Source organism: Liolophura sinensis, chromosome 9 (assembly GCF_032854445.1).
Source record: "Liolophura sinensis isolate JHLJ2023 chromosome 9, CUHK_Ljap_v2, whole genome shotgun sequence".
Lineage (NCBI taxonomy): Eukaryota > Metazoa > Mollusca > Polyplacophora > Chitonida > Chitonidae > Liolophura > Liolophura sinensis.
The window spans coordinates 4,317,892-4,342,267 of NC_088303.1; the positions used below are offsets into that span (position 1 = coordinate 4,317,892).

At 38.4% G+C, this 24,376-nt stretch overlaps 1 protein-coding gene across 10 annotated transcripts in view; it reads left to right on the forward strand.

The window, feature by feature from the left end:
* The window catches only part of LOC135474671 (neprilysin-1-like), a 69,478-nt gene that overhangs the window by 12,358 nt on the left and 32,744 nt on the right, over nucleotides 1–24,376 (forward strand). For 3 of the 10 annotated variants that reach the window (XM_064754211.1, XM_064754212.1, XM_064754213.1), the window contains 4 exons: nucleotides 752–855; nucleotides 9,882–9,942; nucleotides 10,216–14,023; nucleotides 23,718–24,194. In XM_064754211.1, coding sequence (XP_064610281.1) covers nucleotides 23,873–24,194 — 322 coding nt within the window. In that variant the 5' untranslated portion in view covers nucleotides 752–855; nucleotides 9,882–9,942; nucleotides 10,216–14,023; nucleotides 23,718–23,872. Of the gene's footprint in view, nucleotides 1–751; nucleotides 856–7,198; nucleotides 7,218–9,881; nucleotides 9,943–10,215; nucleotides 14,024–22,247; nucleotides 22,325–23,717; nucleotides 24,195–24,376 lie in introns of those variants that run through there. The other 7 variants (XM_064754214.1, XM_064754215.1, XM_064754218.1 and 4 more) reach the window with 7 other exon arrangements.

Here is a 24,376-nt window from a genome sequence, read left to right on the forward strand (position 1 = left end):
AGTAATTTATTACTGTAGCATGCGTTACAGTTATAAATTCGTTAACAAGCAGTACAGTTCTTATTCTCTTTCAAACAGGTTAATTAGAAATACCTAATTAGGATGTATTCCGGCTTTTAAAAATTCAGCTTAATTGATTGTCATCTTATAAAGTTTAACAGTCTTCAAAAAATTAAAAGCTGAGGAGGATTAACTTCCTTTGTCCGCTCAAGTTACTGTATTGTATAGAATTTTTGTCACATCTTACAGGTACAAACAAGTTTAAATGATAACATTGTTACTAGAATGCTTGAGTTGTTTTATTTCTTTACATTTCTGTATTGAAGTTTGATTTTCGTTGACCAGTTGTCCAAAAATTCAGTTAAAATGTGCAAAAGTTGATTCCCGCTAATGTGTCTTCTCATCAAAGTTTATCCCCGCGAATAAAAAGGCATTTACAGTATTATTTTAAATAGGCCTATTTCATGTTATAGCTCAGTTTGTAGAATCCTCAGCTGAGTCTCATACACCCTCCACCTACAGCTCAGTTTGTAGAAGACTCAACTGAGTCTCATACATCCCCCACCTGCACCTCATTTTGTAGAAGACTCAACTGAGTCTCATACACCCTTCACCTGCAGCAACAAAGATTGGTGTAAACAGAGATATGATGTATTGAACATACCATTTTGCTCAATTGTCTGGGTAACACAGTAGTAATTCCTGAAGCCAGTCAGCCCCAAACTACAATTCTTATGGATGGCATTTGTAGGTTCCGAGCTGCACTCACTGTGGGCCGAAGTGGAGGCACATTGATAACACACATTGGCAGTGTCACCTGAAATGTGAACACACATGTGAATGATGGTGCAGCAGGTAAGATTATTGCTTATACATGTACATTTGTGTGTAATACAGCACTGTTTTAGCCAGTGTTAACACATCAGTTTGAGAATATTGATTGAATGCGTGATTGATTGATTGATCAAGAATTTTTCACCTATTTGGTGGTGGTCAGATTTATGGGTGGAAGAAACCAGGGTGCTGGGTGTAGACTCTCAGTCTGAAAAGCCAGGTTTATGGGTGGAAGAAACCAGGGTGCTGGGTGTAGACTTTCAGTCTGAAGAAGCCAGGTTTATGGGTGGAAGAAACCAGGGTGCTGGGTGTAGACTTTCAGTCTGAAGAAGCCAGGTTTATGGGTGGAAGAAACCAGGGTGCTGGGTGTAGACTTTCAGTCTGAAGAGCCAGGTTTATGGGTGGATGAAACCAGGGTGCTGGGTGTAGACTTTCAGTCTGAAGAAGCAAATCTTATTGTAGTTACCCTGAAGTTCTCTCCAGGCTGTTATTTGTGCATTATGAGAAAACTTGCTCTGACATTTTGGGGGCAACGTTTAACAATCAAAATTTGTTGAACAAAACTATGATTTAAGTTGGTACACTGGTGTCAGTATACTGTGCCTTGTGATTTCACCATGCTGTTCCAGTGCAGCAACACTACAAATACATGAAGGTTGTGATTAGATTGAAATGGTGTTGAATGCAACTTCAAGTCCTAAATCGTTCAAGTTACGTCTGTGGATTTATTATGCGTGTCATAACTGGCAAGAACAGGTATCATTGTCTTCATTGGGAAAGTACATGTACTTGCCAGGTGTTTTTTATTTATTGACATGTTTTCAAGGCAAACACCCTGTTACAATGTACATCTCTGATTATTTTCATGGAACTTATTATACATGTATATTTCATATATGGTGTTAACATGTGGCCTGCACTTTACACAGCTCTATTGCAAGCATAAACATTTTATACAGTCATTAAAGTTGATATCCTGAAACATAACCTTGACCGAGTTATAGCATGCAGTGAACAAACAAATGGATAAACTCTCATGTGGTCAACAATTTGTTTTTGGGATTCAGAATGGAGCATGCCATTGCCTTTGGGTTAATGACGTGCTATGTTTGTTACTGAGTATGTAGTATATGTAAGGTATAACACCTATAAACATAGTATTTGTAAGCCTTTCTTAGTCTCTTCATTGTAAGGTTATGCCCATGGGAATGTATACTACTAATACCAGTCATGATGTTATAGGTTATCAGATAATTTAGTCAGTACGTATTGCACAGATGTACTTGTGTGGATACATATAGCCAATATATGCACTCTCCGAAAACCCAAAGTGTTATCATTGCATGCCTATGCCTACATGTAGCTATTTAACTATGAAAAAAATTTTGCAGTTCTGCGAGCAGATATGAAAATCAGCAAGTAAAAAAAACAAAGGTCATGATACATGTATGATATACAGGTTAAATTTAGGTATTTACTTGTATTTCTAGTTTCTCACCATGATATGGCTTCATTATTGCAAAGTGACCTTAAGCCATAATTATTTATTTATTTGTTTGGTGTTTTATGCCATACTCAAGACTATTTCATGGATAGGTTGGGAGGAATTGGGGTGAAACCCACGACCATCCACAAATTTCTGGCAGCTAAATTTTGTTACATTTATAAATATGTACAAGGAATTATACATGCAGCAATATTATTTCATAAGCCATACGAAACATCCTTTTTTTTAGACAGATGCTTTTGAGTTTTTAACTATTATTATGTGATCACAAGATGAAATGAGTTGAAATGGCATTGACAGGAACAGGATAAACTCTTAAATCAAATTTAATTGCCAGGGTCCTGCGCTGTGGAAGAATGAACTCACCTTTGTGAAGCAGTAGTTGGATAAGGGTGACAAGGGTTGGGAGTTGACAGATGACAAGTCTCTGCTTCATTGCACTTCCTCCCCATTCATCATTCTAGCTCATCGACACTAGCGCATATTTGTTGTGCAGCTGACAGAATGAGAAGGACAAGTGCTTCTTGTGTTCCCAGACTTATTCTTGTGTTAGGAGAAGCATTGGTCGTACAAGTTGTTCACTCCAGACAAGCATCAGCATATCAAGAGGCTGTACACAGTTGGTGCTGCTCCCACCATCAGATTGGTCCTTAGCCTGACTGATCTTTACTCTCTCTTTTGCCGCATCCTATCCAGAAAGCAATCCATCCCAGGAAACATGCACAGTAATTTCATTTCTGCCTTTGGAATTGATTGCCCCTAGCTCTACCTAGCATTGTTGAAATTTTCCTCGGATTCAGGTTGACCTAGAAAAAAAGGTAGCAGGACTTGGAATCAATTGCTTCCCCGAAGCGCTGTCTAAGGTAGAGGTGATTTACAGAAAAAATATAGCATGAAGTCAGAAAAGCCATTGATAGAATTTTAACATGCCTCTGTCATTTTGTCCCCAGTGCACAAGTCTGAAAGGAAAATTGCACAGTTGCTTGATTTGCTTAGGAGAATCTTCAAGAATGTCATGGAAACCACACAAAACGTTTTTTATGAGTTGTAATTGGCCACGAGTCAAGTCAATAAACTGCAACTACTTGGAAGATGAGTTGGGGCTTATAGGGCTTAATTGACAACTCATGTTTTAATCCCCGATCGTTGGAAGTCCCTGGTTTGTCATTTGTCTCTTCTGAAGACAGCAAAGGCGCTCTATCTATTTCTGTATGAAGGGAGCTTAAATGGAGCCCTGCTTTAAGTCGCTTGAATGATCATAGTATATGCTTATGAAGAGTTTCCACTAACTACATGCACTTGAAAAATATTTTTGAAAATTTTGCAGGCATATATTAATTTCAGGTTATAATTAATTCTGTGATATATACTACATCCAAGAATTAATGCTTTTATACTGTAGAGTTGAAAATTATACATGTGGATTGCATGTACTTCACCAGTTGAGTAAAAACCTGCTGTCAGTGACAGTGTGAACAGCCAACAGCTGCAGTGTTGTCATGTTGTAACTATTAATATCTTAACCAGAAGAAGTGTTACATGTACATAACTCCTGCAGGAATGAATGCAATCTACGTGTAATTTAATAAGCTACATGTAATTGGCCAACGATAAATGGATAGGTGGTATAAAGTACCCTATTTCTTTTTCACCCGCCTCTGCAACCAATATTTTGAAACATTCTGAGAGAATTCTTCGTACAGTTTTATGAAGCTTTCATCTTTAGTGACACAAACAACTCAATTTAGCATCGTTTGCATTGTTGTATGCATAATTTCCACTGAAAAAAGTGCTTTAGTGGTTGAAAAGGTTTAAAATTTACATTATTATTTATTTCTACAGTATGTAGTGACATATCAATTATCTGCTTTAATTACTATTTGGACTGAATACAGGTACAGTGAGAGTAGCCATGGCAGCTTAGAGTCATAGTTTAGGAGTCTACATACCTATATGTGACAGAATATACTGAATAACATGCAGTACATTTCGTTAGAAATGACATTTTCTGTTCGTACTGTACAAATCACCTGAGTCAAGTTAGACTGCAGTTCGCAGTTAGCGGTTAGCTATTCAACGGGGACTTGTCTTTATTTCTAGAAATTATATATTAATTTAGTAACAATAAGTCACCATGTCTGTGCAATATATCGATCCAAATGAATTCATAAGAAGTTGACCATATTTTGATTTGTACACGTGACATAACCTAGACTGCCGTTGGCAGTTAGCAGTTAGCTATTTAACGCTGACAAGTCATTATTTCTATAAATAATCTATTGGGCTATATCTCCAATAATACTGCACCTACAGATATCATACTTCGTACATTAATGGCTCTTAATGCGGGCTATCATGTGATGCTAATAATTCACGATTCTGACACCAAGGGGTACATTAATGACCCTTAATGTGGGCTTTCATGTGATGCACTTAATTCCTAATTCTCATGCCAGGGGCCTCTTCTGTGTATAGCAGTCTGGCCCATATATCCATTAATGTTACACCTACAGACATCATACAGTGTACTTGGTACATTAATGACCCTTAATGCAGGCTATCAAGTCATGCCAATAATTCCTGATTCTGACACCAGGGGGTGCTTCTGTGAATAGCAGTAATAATGGATGTATGGGCCAGACTACAATTCAAAGAAGCGACCCCTCACATCAGAATTGGGAATTATGTGCATCACATGATAGCCCACATTAAGTGTCATTATTGTATCAAGCATGATGTCTGTAGGTGTAGTAATAATGGATATATGGGCCAGAATGCTATTCATACTGCTATTCACCTAAGCACCCCCTGGTGTCAGAAACAGGAATTATTGGCATCACATGACAGCTGGCAATAAAGTGTCATTATTGTATCAAGTATGATGTCTGTAGGTGTAGTAATAATGGATGTATGGGCCAGAATGCTATTTATACTGCTATTCACCTAAATGCCCCCTGGCGTCAGAATTGGGAATTATATGCATCACATGATAGCCCACATTAAGTGTCATTAATGTACCAAGTATGATGTCTGAAGGTGCAATAATAATGGATGTATGGGCCAGAGTGCTATTCAGACTGCTATTGACAGAAGCGCCCCCTGGTGTCAGAATCGGGAATTATTGGCATCACATGATAGCCCGCATTAATTGTCATTAGTGGACCAAGTATGATGTCTGTAGGTGGAGTAATAATGGAAATATAGCCCAATAGATAATTTATAGAAATAATGACTTGTCAGTGTTCAATAGCTAACTGCCAACTGCAGTCTAGGTTATGTCACGTGTACAAATCAAAATATGGTCAACTTCCTTTGAATTCATTTGGATCGATATATTGCACAGACATGGTTACTTATTGTTACTGTCAAAGATTGATTAATGGTAAAAGCCATGGGAAGATGATTATCATGTCCTAGTAAAGATAACAGCTTTTCGGAAATTTGTAATGGCGAACATTTAATTTTTTTGTACCCTCAGTTGTATACATGTAGATTTAAACACTAGCCAGAAAATTTTTTATTCTAGCCAGTTAGATTTAAGCATATTTTGTGGACTTTTGAATGAAAATAATCAAGTAAAGCTCTCTATTGCTGTTTTTAGCCAACAATTTACAGCAGAGGTGATGTTAAACTGTCTGAGAGTTTCTATATTACATGCTGACATGGCTGAGAAATGGTTAGATGTAATCTTCCTTAGCAGTACCGACAGCAAGGTGTAAGAGTCAATAAAGATTTACAAGGATCACTGGGAGTGTACATGTATATCATGTCATAGTGTGCAAAAAATCACCAGAGTTGTACATTAGGATGATAGTGATGTGTGAATGGGTGATATGTGCAAGAAAAGCACATATTTTCTGTTTACATGTATGTCTATGTTATGAACATTACAGACATTGGCAACAGTCTGGGATTCAGTTCTGTTCTAAGTTTTTTTGTGTGTTTTTTTTCTAATTTTTGAACTGTTTTTTAAAAACTATCACACTGACTCAGATAAACTGCACAGAATTGCTGAGGGTTGCAGGCAACATAGCCACGTGGATTTCTTGTTAACACTGTGCCGCAGTGAAGAAATCCAAGTCAGGTGCACTTAGACATGTCAAAAGAGCTTTATATTTGCTTTGTCACATATTTGATTTTCAGGGAGAAAATAAAGCTTGAAGACAAAACAATACTTTGCAAGCCTAATGGGTTTGTATCTAGTTGGGCGTAGCTGGGGTGACTGCCAGCAATATTAGTAAAAAAAGTTTTTTTTTTTTTTAAATTTTGGATTTTATACAATTAATCAAGCATCTTTTCATTTCGTTTGTCACTCAGTCTGTATATACATCTTGTAAATAAATTAATAATTGGCGAAGGATTAATTAGGAAACCAATGGACTTTGCCACCTAATGTTGCATGCTGGGCTTTCAGTAAAATTACCAGTTTGGCAGTGGCATTAGCTTATGGAAATGTCTGAGAAACATGAGAGACATAAAAATAGAATATCCAGGAAAGTACTGGGCACCTTGCTTTCTCTTGCTTAGACTTCCTGTCAGCCTAACTGATGGACATGACGTGCATGTAATATAATAACATATAACGTATAATGTGTAATTACAGGCTAGCTACAGGTACCACAGCTGTAGATCAAGCTAGCACAGCTACAAGGTCACAAAGAGCAGAAGTGTGGTATTAGATAGTCAAGGACAGACAGTGTACCTTGTCTTGTGTTCCCTGGGAGGAGGTGTAATTACAGCTGCACAGTCCTGGTTTGTTATTTATTGTCTTGTTGTCTTCCTAATTATCTCCCTATCTTCTGTGACTAGCTCACATCTTAAGGCTGCCCAATAGATGTTTTTTTTTTTTTTTTTCAGAAATGGATCATGTTTCAAGGTAAAAACTTCACAATTATCCCTCAAAGGACCAGCTGCATCTACATCGATTTTCTGCTTTATTTTTTTTTTTTTGATTTGAGAGCTGCCATTGTTTCTGTAGCCCTGTTAATTGTTGTATTTGTTTAGGTGAGGTGGAACAAATCCTCTTGGGTGAGGTTACTGAACAAGTAGGTTATAATAGTGACACAATACCCTGCTGGTATGGAGAGAAGTAGGGCTATCTTTTCCTTATTCTATATTAGCTCATCCATATAGCCAATATACATGTATCTCATCATGTGTGTTTGTCTCTGCCTATTTGTCTCTATGCACATGCACTTAAAGTCCTACTCCAGTGAGTTTAGGTGTCATAAAAAAGTGAAAGTGAGATATGTTGTTTTCAGTGTGAATAGCTGAAAAAGATGATTTTGTTTTTCTCATGACATTTTTTTTTTTGTAACTTCTTTCTGTCAATTTGTGGATTTACCCCAAAACCTGTTTGCCCTCGGTCATTTCCATAGGCACTCATGAATGACGTAACAAGAGACACCTGTCTTTGTTGAGTTCATTGAAAGGGTGCAGACAAGGTAAAGATGTGCCAAAAAAAACCAACAACAAGGGTTGAATTAATTTTTATGATAAATGGTTTGATAATGTGTTACCTACGATTGGTATCCATTGCACACAAGGCCCAGACATCAGAAAAGGGTGAAGTTGTTCACAGATTTTGTTCAAGATATGCGAACCCACTAGAAGCCCTATTACAATGGAACAAATGACAATAAGAATTACAGGAAAGAGTTTTGTGACAGTAGGCCTGTTGAACACTGAATATGACCTCAATTAAGGCCATAGAAACTAGTTTAATTAATGTTTAATTCTCACCAAGTCATTCCAACCTGTTTGGAAATTGAGATGTACGGTACTGAAATCAAGGTTAGAAACGTGGTAGCTGTCTTTTTCCACCTGATCTGATTGCTAGAAAGCACCTTAGGCTCTGTCTCGAAGTGTACTGCAATGGTGTAATTTTATTCCATTTTATATAAATAAAATGTCTGCTGCCAGTGTTATCTCTGGTTTGGTCAAATACCAGATGATTACATTGAAGTGCACCAAATTACACACCTTTCTCATGAAAACATACCCTGTAATGTTAAATAGCTTCATAAAGATTAATTAAGTACAGTGCCAATAAAGTGCACATTTTTGGTGGAGGATGTGTTGGCGAATGTGTAGTTTTGACATGATACCTTCTTTTTCCCCTTGCCCTGTATTTCTGAAAGATTGAACAAATAACATCTGAGGCAAAGTGTATGTTACATGTAGAATAAGATCTCCTTGTGGTTAGAAGTATAGATTGTAAACCTTATTAAGCGTTAAAAGACTTTACTGGAAGCTGAGTGGAAGCCATGTATATGGGCCCTCAATCGGTCGATCAAGTCTAAAATTTTAATTTCCTGATTGACTATAGTTCAGTGTAAAGGTGAATAATATTTTATGACATGCAAATATTTGCCTCAGATAAAGAAATTTTATGGTGAAAATTTTTAGCTATGTAACATAAAAAAGTAAAAACCAACAATAGAAAGATTATATTAGGGCACTCCACATCTGTAAGCTGTGTTTCTGTGACGGTAGCTTCATGGAAAGTATTTGATTGACAGGCCAAAGATGCAGTTGGCCCAATTCCAGGTTTGGCCCAGTTCGTTTTAGCTTTCATTACTGTGTAAACCAACAACCATTACTGTGTTAACCAACAATCAGGGACTACACATGAGGTGCCGATTCCACAAAACCATTTTGACTTAATTCAGAATTTGAAATATAAATTTAGAGCTTATTTTGAGTCCTGTGAATTAAAATTTTGAGCACCTCATCAAAGTTATCCAAGGACGAATGTGTCAGAATTTCAACTTCCATTACCGAAAACTAAACATTGTGATAACATTTTAAATTTTTTGACTTAAGTCAGAAATGTCTTAGGGGAATTGGCCCCTGGCTATGTTTCATTTCTTGTGAGTGAAGGCAAGTCATTGATCTTGAGGTTGGAAAAAGGATTACCCATTTGAAACATTTCATTCTGTAAGATTTTAAGAAATGGCTGGTTGTTTGGCTGAATGAGGAGGAATTTATTGATTGATAATTGTAATCTTAATCTGATTGGTTTCATAACTGATCTAATTCTTCATCCAACTGTTAGGAACAGTTGAACCTAGCAGTTGACCTGTATGAGGATGTATTTACTCCTGGTCATCATGCTGGCTTCTCTCTTAAGTATTATGTTCACCACTCTTAAGTGCTCCAGTCAGTGAAAGATCTATTCCAAGACATCCTCTGGCCATGAAGAGAAAGCCACACTGTTGAGCAAAATCACGCTGACAATTTATGGTTTTAATAGCAGCGTTCAAGCTACCACTGAGCAGCTTTCTGTATAAATTGTATTGAGTACATGAAATGCATGTATGAAGGCTGATGTATTTGGTTGTTGAGGTATGTGTTAAGGTGGAGATCTCACAAACTTGACAAGGCCATCCACTGAGATGTCATTAAAGGAAAGATTGATGGGAAATAGCATCCATCTTAGGCCAGTTTGTTGCCTGCACTGCTTGGTCCTCCTCCATACTCCATCTTCTTCCAGGACTCCAGAGACTCATAGAAATCCCATTTTCTCCTTTTATTGCAGATACCAGATTCACTACTGTTCAGATGATGAGGTTTTGCCCTACCAAAGCAGATTTCTGCTCGTGAGTTATACCGGTTGATGTGCAATGACATTAAAAACATATGTCCAAGGAGAAAAACCCTTCAGCACGATCAATTCCCTGGAGCTTTTAGTGTTCTTGCAATGTCATTTTAATAACCTTTACTACTTCCATTGACATGAGGCTCTTCAACTTTTCTTTAGTCATATAGTGCTGTATACCCTGTAGAACAACATTTGATACAGTTTATACTGGAGATGCTTTATCATAATACATATTTTTTTTTTTTTTTTTTTTTTTTTTTTTTTGTAAAAGGACGTGCCTGGTTTTATTATGAGCAGAAGAATACACTTCCAGGCCACTACTTAAAACCAGTTTACACATGGAATTTTTTTTGAAAGTTGAGTATGTGTTAAATAACATTAATGGATTGTGATGTTCCTATTTATTTGCATACACAATTTTTCGTTACTTAATATTGCACTGCCTTGGATCTTTAGCGGTATACTCCAGATATATGAAGTCAGCCAGTAGAAGGGTTGTGGAGAAAATTGTAGGACAAATGTACATAGAGGAGGACAGACAGACAAACAGATACAAGCAGAGAATGATGTATGTAGAATGGAGAAAAATGTGTATTCTGTAAGACGGATCAAAAACTAGAGACCTCATGTTCTCTAGTAACAAATGGTGTTGGTGAAGAAAATGGTCCTCCCAACGTTGTTGAATAGGAAAATGCCTATTTTTAAATTGCTGTTAGCAATCTTGTAATCGTTGGATTTTTGCAATTTTCAGCTTAGTTCTGCAAAACTTTTGTGATGCTATTTTGTACAACTAGGCCTTACTGGTCACTAACAAAGTGGCAAAAAGTGACCTTTTCCCCAATGCTTTAACATTGTGGAGCCATTTTATTTTCGACACAAAAGGGTGGTCACATGACCTCCAACTCCTGTCCCGTCTTACAAAATATTTTTGTACCTTGCTTGCCTTTCATTAGTTTGGGTATGTGAACATGTACATAATGTAGGCCTTGTACGGATATCAGCTCAGATGCTACGCCTCTATGTTACTGGTTCTGTTGTGTAGCTTATCAGCCTGACATTTACATGTGTATCAGTGGTGTTAACATATCTCTGGCATGGAAGATTCAAGCAATACTGCATGTGCCATTGGAAAGGATTAAGAAAGATTTAAGGTGCTGAGTGCCAAATAGCTTGCATATATGTTACTCACATGATTAAATAAAACAACGTTCAGATACATCTAAGGCCCCTTTGTCACAGATTCCAGAGACATTCTCAGACTCTGTTCTTTAGATCAGTGATTACCATAAACCATTATGAACTATTTAATAGCAAACCAGGGAGTTGTTGTGCAATCATGGTCATTTGGTTTGTCTTTTCATCATTAAGATACACTATTGGCTTTTTTCAGCTAGACAGAGCATGTGACTCGCAAATTCCCGTTTACAGCAGTGCTCCAACATTACAAATCCCGCATGATAATGTGTGAAAAGCAGGTAGTACACTTACCTCCTGTTTATCTGTTTGTCTTTCTGTTCGTTGATGGTAGTTGGTTGCTTTCATAGTGACACTTTTGTCCCTCTGTTTGCTTCTTTTAAATCTGAAATCAGCACGACATAATCTGGTGAGAGCAGTTTCTCATTAGCTGTTAATGGTACTAATCTGAAAATCTTTTCCAGGCCATGTCTGAAACTCTGGTCACAATAACTTTGGTAAGTATTGATGTACAAGGTAGTTTACTGTTACATTTCTTTGTAACAGTATTTGTGTGTGTATGCTGTCTTCTGTAAACATGCAAGAAAAACATTTTGATCAAAGATTAAATATATTTCATGTACATTTTTTTCTCATGATTTTTGTTCTTTTACTGTGCAAGTTTATGGAAAGATTGAAGGCTCTGATTTGGTACATGTACATCAGTTTGGAAGGTTTGTGTATATGAAACTCTTTCAGTATTATATGTCTAGATATGTCAACTGATGTTGAAGTCTGTAGCTGTGTAGGGCTTGCTGAGATTACCTGTGTGTAACAAACGCGTGATATATAGTGCATGTGTATGTGAGCTCCATCATGGAGCATGTAGGCTCCTGGGCAGAGCAAGACGAAGACCCTATAGGGACCTAATCACAGGACTACAGCTAATAACCTTAAACCAACTTGGGATACTCAGCCTTGAGCCCGGATTACCAATCTTATTTAGAGATTATATATTGCATTAGACGCAAATCCCCATTCCTAATCCCTGTTGTGCCTTCATTTTCAGCTGTCAACAACAGAGATATTCCTAAAACCTGGAATGATAATCCTTGTATAAGTTCAATCTCCATATAAGATTTTTGCTCCATTTTTTTTTTTCCATCTTCCTTTTTGGACGAATGAACAGATTGTTATTCACCTAGCCAATTTAAACCAACAGATATCCATTTTACAGTGGGTGTATGGCTGGAGAAAAATATCAAAATACCTGAATGTTTGAAATTTTACTTGATCAGCTTTTATACCATTACAGAATGTGTTTAATGTAACTGCATGCACATAAAGTTAAAATTTTTATACAGTTCATTTCCCAGTGATCATATGCAATATATACATGTAGGCATATGTATTAAAATATTTCATGGCAATGTACTGGCTGCAGAAAGTAGGAACTTCAAATTTTTTTCCCTCGGGAGAGGAGAAATCTGATGCTGTTAAATTGTATAGTGAATAATGTTGAAAGCAACATTAAACCTCAATTGTAGAACAGGATACTTAGGTACGTTGACAGCCAGATTGAAACTGGTCATAAGGACTGTTTTGAGACTTGTGGGTTAGCGGGCTAGGTTCTGCTTCAGGATTGATTGTTATAAAATTGCCAGAGGCTTTGATTTCTTTTGAAAACTAAGGCTTTAGTGCCTTACATTAGTAGTCAAACCGTGCTGATATGTCAGTTTGATTATGAGTAAAAGTCATTTCTCAGGGACAAAAATATATCATCTGTCAAGTCACAAAGTCCATAAAATAGCATCTGCAGAAGGAGAAGCTAGGTTTGAGTGATCAAAGATAGGCGTCCTCAAATCTGGCATATTCTAGCTGGGTCATATCCTATTAGTGATGCTTGCCACACAACTAATGGATGGCTGGATTCCAAAAGAGCATTGATTATGTCTTATTAGTTCCTTGAATCTCTGGGTGTCTTGATGGCTCCCATTCTGTCGGACTGTGTTCCTCTCTCAGACAATGCGTACAATTAAATCATTTCTGCTGTGATAATGTGTGAAGGTTGAGTAGGATCCGCTGTGTAAGGGTTTGAGGGGATTCCAAACCACAGACGCTTGGAAGCACTCTCTTGAGCCCGGGGAGAAAAAACATCGATCTTTGTGGCTGGGAAAAACTGCTGGCATCTATATAATAATAAGTAATGCTTCTGTCTCCTTGGTGGAAAGCCCTTTGTCCGGGGCATCTTGAAGACAATGGAGCAGACCTGTCTACAAAATGGATGAGTGAAGAAGGCTGGGGCTGGTGAAGGGCTCTGTAGGCAGCTCTGGATTCATCACCTACTCATTGCTGTCATTGATTTGTCAAGATTTGTCACAAAGACTGGCACTGATCTGATTGGGTTTATTTCCTGGGTTGCTGCATGCATGGAGTTGCTGGAAAATCTCATTAGATCAACCGTCTTGTATTGCCAGCTGTTGTTCAGGTGTCATCAACAAGGCTCGCTTTTCTTGGCAGCGCGTCAAAAGATTAACAATGCCAGCGACAAGACGCTGGCATCATTATCACTGGACTCAGATCTCCGCAGTTTGCTGAACTGGAAAAGATAAAAAAAAAACCACACACACACCCTGGGTGGCAATTGAGGTCCTGATGGAGGGCTATTTGGGAGCTGTGTTAAAGAATACTGTGGATGCAGAGGGCTATTTGGTAGTGTGATAATTTGATCTGTTGCCGATAACAGGGAACATTTGTAGCTGTTCCACGAGGAGGCCTATCCATGACAATAGCACCTGGTTCACAGCCATTGACGAGACTTGTGGGACTAAATGCAGGGATTACGCTCATCTTAGCCACTAAATTGGATGGAAATTGGATGCTAACAGCTTTTGAAGCAGTCACTGGTAAGTCTAAGGAAGCTTTTGTATTCAAGCCATTTGCCTTGTGTTCTTTAAAACCTGCTCAATCAATCTGCAGATTTCCTCTACTTTTGTACTATTCCAAACCTCATGTAATTAGGTGTTATTTGTGTGTGGACTTTAAACTGTATTTGAAACTGTTTTCCTCAGTATTGGTTTATGCTTGGCCTACTAATTAGCTCTTTGAGATTGTGTACATACATTTAGGCTTCCCAGTAGCTTTATGGAGAAGCTAATAGAGTTGTGAAAGGACCATTGTGTTTATGCTCATACATGTATGTATGTATGGCTGTTATATCTTGCATGCATTTTTACATGGTATTGAAGGTTTAAGTTTGTGGTAAGAAAAGAAAAATGCCGTTCAGAAGATTAATATACCAGAGATGGTATGTCTTTGCTTTACAGGGTGCATGTGTTTGATAACATGATAATTTAGGTTCTTGATAAGGGTGTAGCCTTTACTTGATGCCTAAACTCAGCCTTGTAGTGCCTTAATTTATATGTATATTATAAATTAATATATATTTTTGATTTAATTACTTTTTAATGGAAAGATTAACTAGTATCTTTTGGTAGATGGACCTGTGTGAATATTCATGTATTGAGTAGGTGACGGATGAATTTAGTGCAGAATTTTTAAACCATTGTATATTGAAATAGGGAGCAGGACACAATAATTCTTTGCCTCACTGTTTTGTGCCTTGATATGAAAATTTTGTCTTAGACATGAAATCTTGTCATGGACTAAGTTTTGAGTCTTAAGTTTTGAGTTTTGAAGTTTTGGGATGAGATTTCAGGTTTTAAACTAAAATTTGTGTCTTGGGGACTTGTAAATTTTCATGTTTTATTGTCATTTTTTTTTTTCAGGTAAACGTAAATCCCTTTCTTTGATTACAGTTTTTGGCAAATAAACTTCAGAGAAACTTCATCATTGGTGGTATTGTTGGTTCCAACAAGAAACTAAATGAGCTCTTAGTACATGTGACAATACACAATATTGTAGCTACTTGGTCCATTGGAAATGGTACTCTGAGGTACAGTTGAAAAATTTGTTTAGAATGGAAAATTTTGAATTTTCTATATGATAAAAATATAAAATAAAAGTACATGTGTGTTATCCCGATTCAATTCATCTGTGATTATTGAGATTAGTTCAGTTAAATCCTGTTGTTGATAGTAGTATTCCCTTCCCTCCGGAGATGCAACGTAACATTGGCGACGAGGAAAACTTAACTTAACTGTGAGTTTATGGTGCAATTGACTTTAAGTGAGATAATTGTGTAGATCATGGCAACAAACATTGACATTACTGAGGTGCCGAATTTTGACTAAGGCTGACCCGATTACTTATGCATCACGCTGGCGTCGTCGGATCCGTGCATTTGAACTGTATGTCACTGGAAAGGGAATTGAAAAACGACAATCAGAAAGGTTGTCTGCTGCTACACTGTGCAGGGATGGATGCACAGGACATATTTTTCACCCTAAATGATACAGGATCTGATAACAAGACAGCTGGTGAGAAGTTAAGACAGATGTTTTACCCTGCAAACCAACATGCCCTGTGAAAGACACTTGTTTAGAAACATGTCTCAAAATGAAGATGAGTCTGTGAACTGGTATGTGACTCATTTAAAACAGAAAGCTGCTAACTGTGAATTTGGTGACAATTTGGGGGAACAAATCTATGATTGGATAATTGATAAATGCCATTCATCACAGCTGAGAAGAAAAATCCTTGAGAGAGGGAAAGACTTAACTCTAATAAAACTAACTGACATTGATGGAGCCTGCTTGAGTCTGCTTTGCCCCAAGCTGCTGAAATGGAAAGTGGACTGAATCCTAACATTGTGAAAGAAACTGTCAAAAGAGTGTCCGAACATAAACAAAATCAACCAGAAAGAAACACAAAAGGTCCCAAGTGTTTCAGATGTGGTTACTCAGGTCAGACACAAAGAGATAAAAACTATCCTACTAAAGGAAAAACATGTAGGAAATGTAATTCACCTGACCAGTTTGTGAAAATGTACAAAATGAAAACACGTACTCGACAGTACATCGACAACAAGAAACACAATAAACGCAACACAAAAAGAGAGGGTAAAGGCAAAATTAACTACATGCAAGAGAGTGATAATGAGGAAGTCATGCTTCGTGTACGTGACATTACAACAAAGTAAGGAACAATTCTAGTTAACATTGGGTCAGCCAACATACATGTGTTAATTGATTCAGGGGTTAGTGGTAATGTTATTGATCGACCTACATGGGAAAACATGAAACATCAAAAAGTAAGATTGTGCTTTCAAGGAGTTGGAAAAACAGAAGACTTATATGATGCAAAAATTCATCTAAATCCGGAGGTGAAGACTGTCGCGCAAACTGCCAGGAGAATTCAGTTCCATTTGCGATCAAAACTGGAAGAAAAACTGAATGAACCCGAAAACTTGGACATAATTGAGAAAGTTAGCGGCCCTACGCTGTGGGTCAGTCCCATCGTAATTGTACTGAAACCACCTGGAGAAATTAGACTGCTTTGACATGCCACAAGCAAATGAAGCTGTGTTACGAGAATGTCACCCATTTTCCGACCGTTGACGAAATCATTCATAACATGAATGGTAGTACTGTGTTCAGCAATCGATCTGAGATGGGGAGAAGCAGAGGAGTCAAGCCATATTACAACAATTGCAACTCACAATTAATGGATTGTGTAGGTACAAATGCTTGATATTTGGCCTAAGCTCAGCTCCTGAAATATATCAGCATGCGCTACAGCAATGCATACAGGGCTGTGAGGGGCGCAGAGGGCAGATTTATGGGAATACACTTATCTGACAAAGGTATTAGCCCGAACAAATCCAAGGTGGAGGCTGTAGTCAATGCAAGGTCTCCACAGACAGCAGCTGAGGTGAGAAGTTTCCTGGACCTGTTGAATTTCAGTGCTAGATTTATTCCGCACCTAGCCTCAATTTCGGAACCACTATGCCAACTCCGTTCATGTGGGAATGAGATCAAAGGAGTTGTTCAATAGACTTGTGTGGTCGGGAATGCTAGCCCAGTGGGATTGGGTGCAGTGTGGTTTCAAGAGAAAAATGGACAGCAGAAAGTTCAGGGCTATTCCAGCTGTAGTTTAACAGACGTCGAGAAGCAGTATTCTCAAACTGAGAAAGAAGCCTTAGCTCTGGTAATACCGACCTGGGAAGACAAACATCGTGGACGCGTTGTCTAGGGGTAAGGCCAATATTGGCAGGAATGTTGTTGTGGAGTACGTTCAGTTTGTTGCAGAAAATGCAGTTCCTGTTGCACTGAATGCCACATATGTCGAACATGAATCAGCCAGAGACACCAAGATATATGAGTTGCGACAGACAATACTGACAGGGGATTGGTTCTCTCCAGTTGTCAGCAAGTATAAGCGATTCATCATGAACTGACCATGCTAGGAAAATTTGTTTTAAGGGACACACAGTTATTATGTGTAGGTTAAAACAGTGAGTGATTCATCTTGCGCACGATGGCGATCAAGGCATTGTCAAGACAAAAATCTGTCTGCGTACTAGTGTATGTTGGCCTATGGATAGAGATGCAGAGACGTTTTGTAAACAGTGTCACTCATGTCAACTTGTGAGCCAGGCACCACCGCCAGAACCAATGCAGAGAAACCATTTTACCATCTGCTCCGTGGGAAGATTTAGCTGTTGATTTGATGGACCCGTTACCATCAGGTGACCATATCTTGGTACTGGTAGATTATTACACACACGTTACTATGACATAGCCATATTGAAATTGACTTCTTCGGCAAATGTGATAGACCATTCAGAGAAGATGTTTGTCATATGTGGAATTCATGTAACCATAACCAGTGACAATGAACCGCAGCTTGTGTCTGAGGAATTTGAAAACTTCCTAACGGAAAACGGAATAGTCCACAGTTAAATCTCGCCCCTAGGGCCTGAAGCCAATGGAGATGTTGAGCGACAGAACTGAACACAGCTAAAAGCATTCAGAATCGCTCAAGCCGAAACTGGCGAAAGGAATAATAAAAATCTCTTCGCCTACTGCACAACGCCGTATTCCACAACAGGTGTTTGTCCATTCAAGTTACTTTTTGGTTGGAAGCTGTGAACTAAGTTACCAGAATTGAGAAATGATGAACTAGTAACTGATGTTTCGTGTACGAGATGTTGACAGCGAGCAGAAATCTAAAGGTAAAGATTACGCTGATAACAGAGGCAATGCAGCAGAGAGTAATATCACTGTTGGAGACACAGTGCTATTATGACAGCAATGCCAAAACAGACTTTCAACACAGTATGAGAATGTGCCCTACACTGTAAAAACAAAGGACGGAAAACCAGGTGATTTGTTCAGTCAACAGAGGGTGAGACGTACTGTTGAAATTCAACTTATATAGTATCATGGTAACCTGCCTTCAGTTAGCAAACCAGAAGCAGTTATGTCAATAACGCATTCGATGGAGAGCCTGAATCAGATGCTCAACTCTCTCAGCCAAGCTGTAGACCTGTGCGCGCCAAACATTTGTAAACCTCCTTCAGTCAGCAAACCAGAAGCAGTTATGTCAAATAACACATCCGGTGGAGAGCCTGAATCAGATGCTCAACTGTCACAGCCAAGCTGTAGACCTGTGTGCACCAGACATTTGTAAACCTCCTTCAGTCAGCAAACCAGAAGCAGTTATGTCAAATAATGCATCCGGTGGAGAGCCTGAATCAGATGCTCAACTCTCTCAGCCAAGCTGTAGACCTGTGTGCACCAGACATTTGTAAACCTCCTTCAGTCAGCAAACCAGAAGCAGTTATGTCAATAACGCATTCGATGGAGAGCCTGAATCAGATGCTCAACTCTCTCAGCCAAGCTGTAGACCTGTGTGCACCAGACATTTGTAAACCTCCTTCAGTCAGCAAACCAGAAGCAGTTATGTCAAATAACACATCCGGTGGAGAGCCTGAATCCGATGCTCAACTCTCTCAGCCAAGCTGTAGACCTGTGTGCACCAGACATTTGTAAACCTCCTTCAGTCAGCAAACCAGAAGCAGTTATGTCAATAACGCATTCGATGGAGAGCCTGAATCAGATGCTCAACTCTCTCAGCCAAGCTGTAGACCTGTGTGCACCAGACATTTGTAAACCTCCTTCAGTCAGCAAACCAGAAGCAGTTATGTCAATAACGCATTCGATGGAGAGCCTGAATCAGATGCTCAACTCTCTCAGCCAAGCTGTAGACCTGTGCGCGCCAAACATTTGTAAACCTCCTTCAGTCAGCAAACCAGAAGCAGTTATGTCAAATAACACATCCGGTGGAGAGCCTGAATCAGATGCTCAACTGTCACAGCCAAGCTGTAGACCTGTGTGCACCAGACATTTGTAAACCTCCTTCAGTCAGCAAACCAGAAGCAGTTATGTCAAATAACACATCCGGTGGAGAGCCTGAATCAGATGCTCAACTCTCTCAGCCAAGCTGTAGACCTGTGCGCGCCAAACATTTGTAAACCTCCTTCAGTCAGCAAACCAGAAGCAGTTATGTCAAATAACGCATCCGGTGGAGAGCCTGAATCAGATGCTCAACTCTCTCAGCCAAGCTGTAGACCTGTGTGCACCAGACATTTGTAAACCTCCTTCAGTCAGCAAACCAGAAGCAGTTATGTCAAATAATGCATCCGGTGGAGAGCCTGAATCCGATGCTCAACTCTCTCAGCCAAGCTGTAGACCTGTGTGCACCAGACATTTGTAAACCTCCTTCAGTCAGCAAACCAGAAGCAGTTATGTCAAATAATGCATCCGGTGGAGAGCCTGAATCCGATGCTCAACTCTCTCAGCCAAGCTATAGACAGACCCGTGCGCACCAGACATTACCAGCCAAATACAATGACTTTGCCCTGACATAAACGTTGTGCTGCAGGTTCTGCTGCCAGAAGTGATGTTACAGTGTGGTTTATTCAGGACATGTCAGATGTTAAAAGTTCAACAGTTCAATTGTCCAGTGTGGATATTTTGATTTATGGAAATTTGAACTCTCAGATTATAAAATCAGTGTTATGAGTGTTGATTAATAATTTTAAGAAACTAACATTACGACTGTGGGTCATGTGCAAAGCACATATGAACACTAATTTCAGGTTAAATGTTCACAAATAACTGCATGGTCATATTGTTGACATAAAGTTTACAAATGTCAATTTGTAAATGTCAAGTCATTTTAAAGTTCTTAAAGGGATAGAATTTTAGTCATTTGATTATTTTGCTACAGAAATGTAATAGAGTAACACGTATATATTAACTGATGATTTTATTCCGAAAACAAGGAGGGATGTAATGTCGTGACATTTGTACAAGAGCAATGCTAGTGTAGAACTCGCTAATGTATAGAGGTTAGAAAAGTATTCAGTACATGTACGTTTTCCCAATTCAGTTCGTCTGTGATTATTGAGATTAGTTCTGTTAAATCCTGTTGTTGATAGTAGTATTCCCTTCCCTCCAGAGACGCAACTTAACAATAAAGTCTTGACATAAAGAGTCAATGCAACCCATTTACATGCAGTGGTTTTAAGTGGGTTTTCATAAAGGTATACATGTACAAATGATTAGGAGGCAGCACATGTATGTGGATGTGCATGGGCTAATTTGGTTTCATTACATGAACTTCTTTTTCCCAAGTTATTGCCATTTGAAAATAAAATTTATCATCAGTTTCCAACATATCCAACTTTACATGTGTTGGGGACACTGACACGTGTAAGATGTGCATGCACATATTACGTTGCATGTCAGTAATTTTACAATATCACACACAAGCATAAATGAGAGCATTTTGCAAGGCATCCTTCATTTTTCACAAGATTTTAATAAACTATTGTGAAAATGCTGTTATGAAGTGTATTAGTTGCCTTTCATGCTTTCATGTCAAAGTTATGTCAGTTCAGTAATAGTATTTGGACTCTTGTCAATCATACTCTATTTTTTCCCATCTGCCATTAATTTTATCTGGGCCCTTTAATTTTGTTAAACAACTGAAGATTCTTTGCTTGCCCAAGAGAATTTTGAATTTGAATTTTAGGCCGAGAAAGAAAAACGCTTGATTGGTTTATTAGTCCTGTAGTGTATGATAATACCTATAGATTACATGTAAGTGTACTCAAGTCAGAGTCATTATTGTAATAACACAAAAGTGTAACTGCTATTGTTTATGATTATAAGGCAAAATAAATTGTTGTTATTTTTGGTAGGCATAATGGTCATTGTATTAAGCAGTGATGGATAAAATCTCCCACGTAAAAAAAACACTTGGTTTACTTCTGATGCCGTGCTTGAAATCATAAAAGAACAATTAGGGCTAAAAATGGAAATGTGGTGTAGGATTATTTAATTATGTCCTACCTTTTATGTGTTGTCAGGTGACACATCTATTGTTATAACAAATTGAAGAATTCTTTTACATGTAGGGCTGCGTGTAATTGTTTCAGAGTAAGTCATTTTCAAACTAACATTAACACAATTAGATATATTTTAAATATTCACAGTTTACCAGTTATGCTGAAAAATACAATTCTTTGTCTGTTCGCATGGAGTTTGATTGATGTCTGATTTTTAAAATCCAGTTGGCTAGAACTGTAAATCAACCTTAACTGAGTCCTAATAGTCATAGCTGATGCCATTATGTGAGCAGGCAATGGCACATTGTGCTAGCTGTCTTTCTGGAAGGCTTGATTCTTTCAGTTTTGAGATATATTGGCTGTTATTATTTTTGCTGCTATGTGTACTACATGTAGATGAGACACAAGCTTAGTTCATGAATAAATACAACATTGTAGGACGAAAACTGAATTGCGTGAGAGTCTGTCTCTAAACTGCTCTGTATATACAGTATGTATTACTGCCTTTGTGCAGCCTATACAATTAAGACTTGCACTGGTCAACAAGTGGCATGTGACACTGTCTTTCTAGATGGCCATTAACAGAAATGTTGTAGAATTCCTGTCAGGCATCAGGTGTGCACATACCACAGGTGTGGTGGTCCTGCAATTGGCTGAACAAGACTCAGGTACATCATAATTTGCCTCAGCTTGTAGTGTTGTCTCTGTAGAGGACAATGTACAGTAGATTGCTTCTGGTGCATTGTGTGAGTCTTTCCCATTTATTTGCTTACTTCATTGGGCAGTATAGTCAAGAATATTTCACTCTCACGTTCCAACTCACATTAATGGATGGAAGCAACAGGAAGGTTTCCAGAGCTGCTGCCTGAAGAAAACAACCAGATATCAGGTATTTCTGGACTTACTTGGGTATAGAACGAGCATTTTCATACATGTATGTATTTTGACTCTATGGCTATAGATGGTATACATATTGACTCTCATGTGTATACAGGATTCGTTCTTCGGTGTAATTGAAACCCAACGTTAGCTTGAAATTAATAGATTTTTCCGCGATTTCTGGTGTATTTACTTGACACCTTGTACATGCATACGTATGTGTACATGTGGTTGATGAGTACACAAAGGTTTTATTGGGCACACCTGTCATCTACATGTGGTTGATGAGTACACAAAGGTTTTAGTGGGCACACCTGTCATCTACATGTGGTTGATGAGTACACAAAGGTTTTAGTGGGCACACCTGTCATCTACATGTGGTTGATGAATACACAAAGGTTTTAGTGGGCACACCTGTCATCTACATGTGGTTGATGAGTACACAAAGGTTTTAGTGGGCACACCTGTCATCTACATGTGGTTGATGAGTACACAAAGGTTTTAGTGGGCACACCTGTCATCTACATGTGGTTGATGAGTACACAAAGGTTTTAGTGGGCACACCTGTCATCTACATGTGGTTGATGAGTACACAAAGGTTTTAGTGGGTACACCTGTCATCTACATGTGGTTGAACACATGAGATGCATGTTCAGTTCAGGCTTTGGTCAGGAAATTTGTGGATTCCCCTGAGTTCTACTATTTATAGTCCTTAATTAACTGGTTGCAGTAGGCGGTTGAAGACACTTACATGTATCTGTATGTTTGTGCCATCTAACCTTTGTCGGAGACATAGCCACTTGTCTTCTGTCAGTAATCACATGTATATCTGTACATGTATACATGTCACAGGTGGGAAAGCTCATCATTAAATTGCCAAAGGTTATACCTGCTTGCTTTAATGACCATAAACACTCAGGCTTCCTACACTCAAAAACTTGGCTGCCATTGTAGAAGTGAAAAATTTTAGACATTTAAAATTAACTCTTAGTTTAGATAGATCTGAGTGCATGAATTGTCTGTACGTACTACACATACATGTATATATATCCTGTCATAAAGAAAGGCGCATATACAAATCTAAGGCATGGTGCTTGTCCTAAAACAGACATACTCACTTTTTGTAAATTTCTGTCCTGGCAATTATTGTCAATAACAATTATTTGCTTTTCACAATTATGAGTTTCACCATACATATAATTCTTCATAAGCTTCAAGGCTACTTGTTAATAATTGTTGTCCATTTATAGCCCTTGGTCCTTAATTATATGCCTAAAATCAAGCTTAAAGATTACTATCCATTGATGGATCTTTTCCTTTAATAGCAAACTACTGCATGGAACATGTTTTAAGATGCTAAATATCAATCAGGGTTACATGTGTACATTGTTCACTTGTTGCAGTGCGTATGCTGTATTCAGAATCAGCTTGAAACTTTCCAAGCATCCCATGGTGGACATTTGAGCAACCAACGGTTTGGATATAATCCCATAATATATATCATCAGCTGTCATTCTTCATATAAGAGTTTTCGCGGTGGCAGTTCCTAGTGGCCACGATGCCGAGTGGACAGGGACGATACTCGCCAGCTTCAGTGCGAGAGGATTGTAATGGTGGCACAGAGCTTTTACAAAAAGGCCATGTGCACAGTCACAATGAGAGCACAGAAACAGATGCCTCCACAGAGACCCAAAGAAACTGTGAGAAAAGGCAGCAGGCAGACAAAGTGCATTACAGCATTTTTAAGAAACCCTGCAGTGGCCGTCGATGGACGAGTTTTGAAAAGTATTTGTGCTCTGTGTGTGTTTTGTTACTTCTGGCGTGTGTAGCCTTCATCGTCATTGCCTTCACTCGAGACCAGCCACAGCAATGCAGCCCAGGTAAGTCTGTCAAGATGTGATAGTTCATGAGCTTCTGTCTGCATTCGCCCTTGAATGACCTCATTTACCATTACATGGCAAGGTACTTACATTGTACTGTACATGTACTTATGAGTGGAATAAATAAGTACAGTACATTTAAGAGATAATGTTACTGCTATGGGTGTCTAACAGAAGTTTTA